Consider the following 10,955-nt stretch of genomic DNA (forward strand, 5'->3'; position numbering starts at 1 on the left):
TTAAAAACGCGGTCATGACAAATCAAACCGGCTTAACTTGTATATTTTCTAAAAAAATTGGACATGACGCCAACCATTGTTTTCTGATTAAGAAAATTAATGGGGAGCCGATGCAAAGTTCGAATCTGAACTCCTATAATCGGGGTAAGAAACATATAGAAATTAGGGAAGCAAATCCTCAGTCGAGCTCTTCAACAGAAACTCGTCCAAAAAACTAATTTCGGATGATTTGTCCAGGCGAAAATCATCGCAGATTGTTAAAAGTGAAAGCCCTCTTAGAGAACAGTTTTTGATTACAAGTCTACGACAGTCTGGTCTTTACGCGCGCGGTACTGTAAATGGCGTCGATTGTCTTTGGGTAATAGACACCAGCGCGGAAGTAACCGTAGTTCGATCGGATCTCTTTAAATCCGATGACCAGATTGTTCCCTCTTTATCCCTGCGAACAGCGAGTGGAGAGACGACCCCGGTTTTAAGACAGGTTACTGTCCAAATTAACCTTTTTGGGCGTATCGACTCTCCACATAAGGTTTTTATAGCAGATATAGAGGATGAAGGTATTTTGGGAATAGACTTTCTTACAGCACATAACTGTGTTATCTCGACCAAAAGAAATTCACTAGCTTCAAACAATCGCGAAATAACTCTTTGTACGAATAGGAATGGAATTTATTGGACTTGTCCTAGAATTCGGGAAATAGAACTTTCAGAGGATGATTTTCAACAACACTTTCCTTCACATTTACAGAGCCTTGTTGAGAAATCTTCGATTTCGTTGAATCCAGCTCAGTTAGAATCGTTTTAATCTCTTTTGCTAGAATTTGTAGATTCTTTTGCCAAAGATGGTGGTGATAAGGGCGGATGTACTTCCGTCAAGCATAAGATCTACGTCGGAGAGAGTTCACAAATAAAACAAGCTCCTCGAAGACTCGCTCTCAACGCCCGAGAAGAGGTGAAGAAGCTTGTGGAAGACATGCTAATGAACGATGTGATTGAACCATCGTCTAGTCCCTGGGCCTCACCAATCGTCCTTGTTAACAAAAAGGACGGATTCAAACGATTTTGTATCGATTACAGGAAGCTGAACGATATAACGAAGAAAGATCCTTACCCTCTACCTAGAATCGACGAGACACTCGTCCCGATAGCCGGTGCAACTTGGTTCATCACCATAGATCTTCAGAGCGGATACTGGCAGGTCAAAATGGATCCTCTAGATAAAGAAAAAACAACTTTTTTTACGGGCTTAGGAGGATTATGGCAGTTCAAGGTTATGCCGTTTGGTTTAAGTAATGTCCCGGCTACCTTTGAACGAATGATGGAGGCTGTTCTCCAAGGGCTCACTGGCAAAATACTCGTATGCCTCGTTTATTTAGACGATATAATCATCTTTGGCAAGAAATTTGAAGAAGAAGTTCAAAATCTCAAACAAGTTTTTGCCAGGCTGAAGCGAGCAGGCCTAAAAATGAGCCCGAAAAATTCCATTTGTTCCAGAAAGAAGTAGGCTTCCTCGGACATATCGTCTCAGCACAAGGTGTGAAGACCGACCCATCCAAAATCGAGAAGGTTTCTTCTTGGCCGACACCTAAGAATAAGGAACAAATTCAAAGCTTTTTAGGCCTTTGTACGTATTACAGAAGATTTGTAAAAGGTTTCGCTAGTATAGCTAAACCTCTCCATCACTTGACCGGAATCAAGATTCTTTTTGACTGAACCCTGGAATGCGAAGAAGCTTTCAAGAAATTAAAAGAAAATCTTATTTCTTCGCCGATTTTAGCTTATCCAGAAGTCGAACTTCCTTTTACTTTAGATACGGATGCCTCTCTTTCAGGAATAGGTGGGGTTCTGTCACAAATTCAGGTAGGTCAGGAGAGAGTGATGAGTTATTTCAGCAGAGTTTTGAGTAAAACTGAGAGGAATTATTGTGTCACTCGTAGAGAACTTTTAGCTGTTGTTAAGACCGTAGTACATTTTCATCATTATCTGTACGGTAGGAGATTTTTGATACGAACAGATCATGCTTCTCTCAAGTGGTTATTTTCGGTCACATTTCCCGAAGGTCAGGTAGCTAGATGGTTAGAAAGGCTTGGACAGTACGATTTTGACATTCGTCATCGAGCAGGAATTCATCATGGAAACGCCGATGCTCTCTCTCGAAGACCCTGCGAAGAAATGCCAGAGTGTAAACAATATGCACGATTAGAGGAAAACCGAGACCCCTCGCTTTTAATACGGAATATTTCTCTCGAAAATAACCTGGAGGAATGGAGAAAATCGCAACAAGAGGACGACACTTTGAATCAAGTGAAGTCTTGGAAAGAAGCAGAAACTCGCCCGGACCGGCAGGATATATTTTTAGCCGAGCCAGATTTGACAATTTATTGGGTTCAATGGGACTCTATCCTTTTAATTGATGGAATTTTATACCGAAAATGGGAATCTGCAGACTTGAACGAAATCAGGTGGCAACTTTTGGTTCCCAGGACACGAGTTCCGGAGATTCTTGGTCTTTATCATGATTTTCCTACAGGCGGACACTTCGCTTCAAATAAAACTCTGGGCAGAATTCGCAACTTCTACTTTTGGCTTCGTTGCCAGACGGACGTTGAAGAATGGTGACGAAAATGTCGAATCTGCACAGCAAAGAAAGGACCTCGAGCGAACGGACAAAGCTCTCTTTAAATTTACAACGTGGGAGCTCCATTTGAAAGGATAGCGATGGACATTCTCGGACCCCTCCCGATAACCCATTCTGGAAATAAATATGCTCTAGTTATTGCTGATTATTTTACTAAGTGGCCTGAAGTGGTCCCTCTCGCTAATGAAGAAGCCTCCACTGTAGCACAGGCATTCGTTAAAGAGTTTATTTATAGACACGGAGTTCCTCTAGAACTTCATAATGAGTCAAGGCCGAAATTTAGAGTCAACCTTAATGAAAGAGGTTACTCAGATTTTAGGGGTTAGAAAAACTCGTACGACTCCTTTGCATCCGCAATCTGACGGCATGATAGAGCGTCTGAATCGAACCTTGCTACAGTATTTGTCGTCCTTCGTAGAGGAGAATCAGAGAGACTGGGACGCCTGGATCCCTTTCTTCCTCTTATCTTACAGATCTGCGATTCATGAGACGACGAAGCATACGCCGGCCCTCATGCTTACTGGAAGAAATCTTTGACTTCCGTCAGATTTAGAGAAAGGCCCTGTTCCTGTGCAAAGACAGCATCAAACAGATTATGCCTTCTTATCACAACAACGTTTAGAAGAAATTCATCACTTTGCTAGGAGTAGAATTTCTATGGCTTCAGACAAATTAAAAACTCGTTATGATATTCGAGCCAGAGATTTTAAATTCAATCCTGGAGATTCTGTCTGGCTCTTTCAACCTCGGAAGACAGAAAGGACGATGTCCAAAACTACAAAGAAATTGGGAAGGCCCTTACTTAGTGGTTAACCGGATAAATGATGTTGTTTACATAATCCGAAGATCTCCTCATTCGCGTCAGAAAGTGGTACACTTGGATCGTCTTGCTCCATTTGAAGAAGATCAACCTGGAACAGTCTCTTCAAGACCAGGAACATCCTTCGAGGTTAGATCTTCAGACGTACACCTTTGACGACTGTGATCGACTTGACCTTCTTTATAGTCGGTCATCGATTGGGAGAAGAATCTGCCTTTTGGAATTCATTTGAGTAAAACTCGACCGCTTACGATCATTATTGAAGGGAATATCGGATGCGGAAAAACAACTTTCACCAAAAGGTTTTTAGCAGATCACCAGGTCTGTACACTTTTAGAACCTCTTGAATAATATCGAGACGTGGATGGAATCAATCTCTTAGATTTGATGTATCAGGACCCAGATCGTTATTGCTATTAATTTCAGCATTTCGCTCAGATGGTTATGTTAGATAGACATCTTCAGACGACTTCATTACCTGTAAAGGTGATGGAAAGATCGATATTCAGTAGCAATTGTTTCGTAGAAGCTCGTCGAAGGTTAGGTAATTTTCGCGACTTCGAATCTCATTTATTGATGAAAAATTTTGATCTTCTCATTCGCTCGTCTGAGCTCAGAGTAGATTTGATTGTTTATTTGCGAGTTTCTCCAGAAACTTCTTTTGCTCGAGTTAGTTCCCGTTCTCGTGAGGAGGAATCGTACATTTCTTTAGAACTACTCAGAACTGTTCATGAGGTTCATGAAGATTGGCTAGTAAAACAAACCTTTTCTTATTTATCGGCTCCTGTCTTGGTTATTAATGCAGAAGCTACGGCAGATCAAGTTTTTAAAGATTTTTTTACTTCCTTGACATCCGGAGAACAACAACGAACTGATGTTTTCAATATAAGAAGTTGTTTGTTTTGAAATGCTCTTTTGTTTTTCTAAGAGTTTTGTTTCTTTCTAGAAACTTCTTCTTTGGAATCGAGTTTCGTGTCGGATAGGCTTTGGTTTATTTTATAATGTGAATAGAGCCACGATTATTTTTCGAGATCGATGAGCGATTGCTTGATTTTCACATTTTATTAACCTCAATTGTCAGTTTTTGTGAGCACTTTTTCAGGTTATTTGACACAGCCTTTTCCTTCCGACCTTTCCCGATTCCTGAGGATGACTGGTGGCCTTACTTTGAAGAAATACAGGAATGTGATTCAGATAGGATCGTTTCTTTTGTTTTGAATAAATATTCAATTTATTTTATTCGTGTATTCTCCCAATTCACTTAGTGAATTTGAATTGTTATACCATCATTCACATTTGTCCTCCCAAAAACTCTAGGGTGTGCTGTTTCTAAAGAAGTCCTGGATCAGTCACCCATCTATTTCCCTGTTTCCTGTGTGAATTCTCAAAAAGGAATCTGCTTTTATTCTGTTTGGTCCTGGAATTTTCGGTTCCCGCCTCGATGTTTTCACCCGACATGTTTAGTTCGGACAATCCTTCATGAAGAGGATTAGATTTCTCTTCGACATTGATCTGGGGCGTTGCTGATGACTTCAAATTCATGAAGATACATAACACTTAACAACACTTACCTTTATAAAACAAGGCACATAAATTTTTGAAATTATTTAACTCTCAAATATCTGCTCAAGGTTTTCTGTGGTTTACCTAGAGACTGTCGGCAAATGCCAGATAGTAAAAGAGGGAGTCTTTGAATTTTTAGAGCCACAGCTCCAACTCACCTTTGAGCACTGACTGCTAGATTACTTTTATAATTGTTTTTTCTTTCCCGAGTCGGGTCGACTCTTTTCCTCGGGGGGGGAGTAGTGTTACAAAGGGTGAAATCACCCGTTTTGCCCACTCTTTAATGATCTAGTAGTCATCATAGATAAAAGACGTTTATAAACCTCTTATGTCTTTCAAAAGAATAAGGTTGCTGCGTCAACCAACATTATTGTAAAAACTGTCTTGTTTCAGACTTAAAACGAAAAACACATATCTTGCAATTAAAGCTTTGTCACGAAATTTTATTTACGCCTTTGATTTTCGCTTGATAATCAAACTCACGGATCCATATTTATTTTCGGAACGTCTAAGAACGTTACAATATAAAATCCGTCACAGTTTGCTTTTGTATTCTTGGGAGATACTATAAGGATTTTACAATTTTGATAGCACAAGTTTACATGGATTTTGTGCCTGGTATTTGTGTACGTAATTATTACAAGTCAAGTGATACTAAACACAGGAGAATGACGATTTTTCGAAAAGTTTGATATTGTATCAAGGACGAAACTGCGCCCTCTGCATCCCACCAAGGGCTGAACCTAAAATAATTCCCCCACCTTGTACCGCGCACCTTTTTTTCTTTCGTTCGTTCGAATTCGTTTTGGGCCAATTGTTTTATCCTTCGACCTTGATTACGTACTGTCCACTAACTGTGACGAACAATGTTGTTTGTATCGCGGGTACCGTTAGCGCAGAGGAAAAATATGGTCGTACAACAATAACGATTTTTTTCAACCTGCAGCATTTGAAAAAGAAGACGTCTTAGAAAAGTGAAGTTAAAAATTCGAAATGAAACAATACGCGTTGTTCTTACTTTGCATTAACTTAATTTGACAGATAATGAGATACAGAATTGCACGAAACTATAAATGGGCAATTTCACCTGAAATTGGCGAGAAATGAACTTCCATTTTTTGAGTCAATTAAAACTTTTCTTACGTGAAATGTATGTAAAGAGGTGGAATCGCGTTTCATCGTATATCAAAAAAAAATTTGTACGCTAACCACGAATTATTGCATTTTGCTGCAAAAGTGGCGCGCGTGTGGCGTTAAGAATTATTATCTCGGGTCCCCCCTGACGTAGAAATATGTTTAAAAACGTGTTTCGAAGATGACGAAAGACGCATTCTGCAAAATTTGAAACACTCATAAGAATAACAAAACTACATTTTTCAGAAATTGCAAATTTCTTTCGAGATGTGTCTCTCATTATCTTCAAAACGCGTTTTTGCACACCTCTCCACAGTAAGGGGACCCCAAATATTAATTTGCAAAGTTTCCCGTCCGTTATTTTAACAGTAAAATGCGATAATTTATAACTGATGTAACAAATTTTTCTGAACTGGCAAAAAAATACTGGCGCACTTTTTTTTCTGTTCATTTTACGTAACGAAGAGTTTCAATCGATTTGAAAAATACAAGATTAAACTACACTTAAGATATGCTGCTCAGAGGCGGAATTACCCAAATGCTATTCAGCCGAGTTACCGCTATCACGTTCCATGTACGTGGCTGTCATCTCAATGCAGCTTTCTGTGATAACGGCGGAAGTGCGATCAATAGGTTTTACAGTTGTTGACATCAAATAACGCTGGTCACTTTTTCTCAACTGCAACAGACACTTGAAGTGGATGCGCACAAGACGTTTATCAGGAACCAAGTTTAGAACTAATAGTATATATCTAACGGAATGGTCAGAATGGAATAGATTCACTAATATGGAGTGTATTAAATTTATAATTATCCGTCATTAGATAGAATCAAATGGACTTGATGGACACTTGGCACATAGATCATCCGTACCCTGAATAGGCCGATTATTCCATAAAAAATATTAATAGTTTCGACTGTTGGTCACCTTATCTAGACGAAAATAAAGGACGGTAGAAACGACACTATCTCTTCATCACAGTAGCAGAAAAGGCTCGGCCATCACAGGAATAGATGTAGCATGCGTAGTGACGCACAAACACGAATGGGAGGGGGACCTCTAGTGTTCAGAGATGCACGACAGACGGCGCGCGGCGTTGGAACTTTTATACGGAGAAGTAAATTGGCGCGGCAGTACAAGTCCAAACCTTGCGCGATTCTGTTGCATATTTGGCGGGTTGCGTTGCAAAAGCTCTATCTTGTTCTACTGTCTTGTTCGGAGAAGTGCAAATAAACGTATTAACACAAAACTGCTGGCAGGAATAAGCTTTCATTAAGTTCATTCTTTTGGTCGAGTTGAAGCTGAGAAATTCACGGTATCGATTCGAGACGGCAATAGTAGGCTTAGTTTCAGACTTGTTCGTCTTTCGGCTCGGCATCTGTGATATTTATAGGAGATTCCCAGGAGTGGGGTACTACACGTGCGATGACAAACAGACTAAGCGATTCAGGGGCAATCGGTTTCGATGTATTAACGAAAGACAATTATCGAAGTTGGCGAATGAAAGCCGAAGCTTTGTTGAGAGTATCTGATCTTTGGGATCATGTCGACGAGGACGAAAAATCATCCGCGGTGGGTGAGTCATGGATGAAAAAAGATGGAATAGCTAAATCAAAATTGATTTTACATATAAGCAGCGAGCTGCTTCTGTTGCTCGAAAATTGCGCAACTGCGCGCGAAGTTTGGTTGAAACTTGAAAATGTTTATGATAATAGAGATAAAGACAGCGAAGTTTCAACAGATGATTGTGAAGATAACGATGAAGATGTCATTATAAATGCTATTGAAGATAGTGCTGAAGACTTTTTCAACAAAATCAACGATTTATCTGGGAAAAATTTGATGGATTATAAGGAATTACTGAGCTCTACCTTCACCAATGGTTTATTCTCGCGATTAAAAAAAAATAATGCTGGAAATTCGCGGGATAAAGAAAAGATCGTAAACACTGTCAATGATTTTATCGCTGTCATTGGTAAATTATCCAATATTGAAATAAAGAAACAACAGAATGAATTGGTCTCCAAGCTTATTGATACTTTACTTGTGATATTTGATATTGAGCCACATAAAAATCATAACGATGAAGCAAAAAGTGATGCTGACGCAGCGGAAATACCATATGATAACATGAACGGTGACAAGAAGATAAAAAAAGATGGAATGATGGGTCAAGAGATTTCGTCACAGGCCTCTGATAATACGAATACCGAGTTATTCGGAGACGATAAGACAGATAATGAAACAGAGGCTGAGGCGGAGACTGAGACAAGAAATGTATTGGAAAAATTGGCTGATATCTGGAGGAAAATGTTGCAATCCAAAGAGCAGGTCGATCATGAGGAATTTCCGTGCGAGTTGGGTAATTGCAGAAGTGACAAAGTATTATAATCGAATGAATGTATTTTATTCGTCTTAGATTCGTAAGTTTTGAAACTGAAATTTCCAGAAAACAGAGATTCGATACGCTCAGTCATGGATTCTCATACTCCACCGCCTACACCGAGTCTTGAAAAAACGCGCGAATGTGAAGTGTGTCGCGAAGAAGGTATAAACGAAGATAAATTGATAAATACGATATAATTCACGATCTTACGTGAAAATTTTTTCTAATATCTAGGGCACAACAGAACGACCTGTCCAATGAATAAACCGGCTGCATCCGAATCGATAATTCAACCTTCCAAAGTCACCGAAAGTCCCAAGAGATCATATAAGTGCGGAGTGTGTCGCGAAGAAGGTATAAACGAAGATATATTGATGAATAAGATATAATTCACGATTTGACGTGAAAATTTTTTCTAATATCTAGGGCACAACAGAACGACCTGTCCAATGAATAAACCGGCTGCATCCGAATCGATAATTCAACCTTCCAAAGTCACCGAAAGTCCCAAGAGATCATATAAGTGCGGAGTGTGTCGCGAAGAAGGTATAAACGAAGATATATTGATAAATAAGATATAATTCACGATTTGACGTGAAAATTTTTTCTAATATCTAGGGCACAACAGAACGACCTGTCCAATGAATAAACCGGCTGCATCCGAATCGATAATTCAACCTTCCAAAGTCACCGAAAGTCCCAAGAGATCATATAAGTGCGGAGTGTGTCGCGAAGAAGGTATAAACGAAGATATATTGATAAATAAGATATAATTCACGATTTGACGTGAAAATTTTTTCTAATATCTAGGGCACAACAGAACGACCTGTCCAATGAATAAACCGGCTGCATCCGAATCGATAATTCAACCTTCCAAAGTCACCGAAAGTCCCAAGAGATCATATAAGTGCGGAGTGTGTCGCGAAGAAGGTATAAACGAAGATATATTGATGAATAAGATATAATTCACGATTTGACGTGAAAATTTTTTCTAATATCTAGGGCACAACAGAACGACCTGTCCAATGAATAAACCGGCTGCATCCGAATCGATAATTCAACCTTCCAAAGTCACCGAAAGTCCCAAGAGATCATATAAGTGCGGAGTATGTCGCGAAGAAGGTATAAACGAAGATATATTGATAAATGAGATAAAATTCACGATTTGACGTGAAAATGTTTTCGAATGTTTAGGGCACAACAGAACGACCTGTCCACTGAATAAATCAACTGCGTCCCAGTCGGTAATTCAAGCTTTTAGAGCCACCGAAAGTCCCAAGAGATCATATCAGTGCGGAGTATGTGGCAACGAAGGTATAAACGAAGATATATTGATAAATGAGATATAATTCACGATTTGACGTGAAAATTTTTTCTCATATCTAGGACACAACAGTACGACCTGTCCAATGAATAAATCAACTGCATCCCAGTCGGTAATTCAAGCTTTCAGAGCCACCGAAAGTCCCAAGAGATCATATAAGTGCGGAATATGTCGCGAAGAAGGTATAAACGAAGATATATTGATAAATGAGATATAATGTACAATTCAACGTGCAAATTGTTTCCAATATCTAGGACACAACAGAACGACCTGTCCAATGAATGGATCATCCAAACCTGCTGCATCCAGCACTTCTGCGAGATCTTACGGATCGGAACTATTTGGAGGAGAAGGTACTAACAATGTATAATGATTCAAATATAACCACGCAATGAGCTCGACACACGCGGATGAAATATTAGCAGACCAAAATTCGACGAACTTATAATAAAAAAATAAATTCAAACCTCGGAGAAGAACATTTAACATTAATTATTATAAACTCCACAAGTCAAGTCAAATTTAAAGATAGACGATTGAAAACGAAGGAACAACAAAAAACACTGAGAAATCCAAGAATATAGTGCCTCGACGAAAGACTACTATTCACTATAATTTTAACAATATACACCATTTTTAAACAATATACACCTGAAACGAATGAGTTGTGGAGTGGATGAATGAATGAATTTTAAACCAAATGACGGCTCGTGTTTTAATACATTTAAAAATAAATTAAATTGTACTCTGCTATTCGTACCTTATAAAATATACTCAATATTGATTACGCATAATTTTCAAATTTCAAAAAGTCTTGCAAATTCAACTAGTTTCACTGATTTTGTATGAAATTTCGTGTTTTCAAAATTTTTCAACCCTCAGAACACAACAGATCAACACGCTCGCACGATTCTGTGACATACAGGGCTTCAACGAGAGCCACTCCTCGATGCAGTACCTGTGGCGGTGAAGGTACATTATTGAGACTATTTTCAGTGACTTATATTGGAGCTATGATGTTAGCAGTAAAGATTATGATCAGAAGTCAAGATGATGAGAATTAATATGTATTTTGTCTTCTCATCTCAG

The 10,955-nt window shown here is 39.0% G+C and overlaps 1 protein-coding gene and 1 long non-coding RNA gene across 8 annotated transcripts in view; one reads left to right on the forward strand and one right to left on the reverse strand.

Annotated features, from left to right (window-relative positions):
- Positions 1–5,586: 5,586 nt before the first annotated feature.
- LOC124301260 (uncharacterized) lies at positions 5,587–7,100 on the reverse strand. The gene is made up of 2 exons (XR_006907440.1): positions 6,690–7,100; positions 5,587–5,961 (listed from the first exon to the last, which is right to left on the reverse strand). It is a non-coding gene; the product is annotated as an uncharacterized LOC124301260 (long non-coding RNA).
- Positions 7,101–7,275: 175 nt separating this feature from the next.
- LOC124301254 (uncharacterized) overlaps positions 7,276–10,955 on the forward strand; it is a 31,310-nt gene continuing 27,630 nt past the window's right edge. Inside the window, exons 1-12 of one of the 7 annotated variants that reach the window (XM_046756086.1) lie at positions 7,276–7,407; positions 7,531–8,518; positions 8,606–8,704; positions 8,777–8,896; positions 8,969–9,088; positions 9,161–9,280; positions 9,353–9,472; positions 9,545–9,664; positions 9,737–9,856; positions 9,929–10,048; positions 10,121–10,219; positions 10,749–10,838. In XM_046756086.1, coding sequence (XP_046612042.1) covers positions 7,582–8,518; positions 8,606–8,704; positions 8,777–8,896; positions 8,969–9,088; positions 9,161–9,280; positions 9,353–9,472; positions 9,545–9,664; positions 9,737–9,856; positions 9,929–10,048; positions 10,121–10,219; positions 10,749–10,838 — 2,065 coding nt within the window. In that variant the 5' untranslated portion in view covers positions 7,276–7,407; positions 7,531–7,581. Of the gene's footprint in view, positions 8,519–8,605; positions 8,705–8,776; positions 8,897–8,968; positions 9,089–9,160; positions 9,281–9,352; positions 9,473–9,544; positions 9,665–9,736; positions 9,857–9,928; positions 10,049–10,120; positions 10,220–10,748; positions 10,839–10,955 lie in introns of all 7 variants that reach the window. The other 6 variants (XM_046756088.1, XM_046756087.1, XM_046756089.1 and 3 more) reach the window with 6 other exon arrangements.

Source organism: Neodiprion virginianus, chromosome 3, assembly GCF_021901495.1.
Source record: "Neodiprion virginianus isolate iyNeoVirg1 chromosome 3, iyNeoVirg1.1, whole genome shotgun sequence".
Classification (NCBI taxonomy): domain Eukaryota; kingdom Metazoa; phylum Arthropoda; class Insecta; order Hymenoptera; family Diprionidae; genus Neodiprion; species Neodiprion virginianus.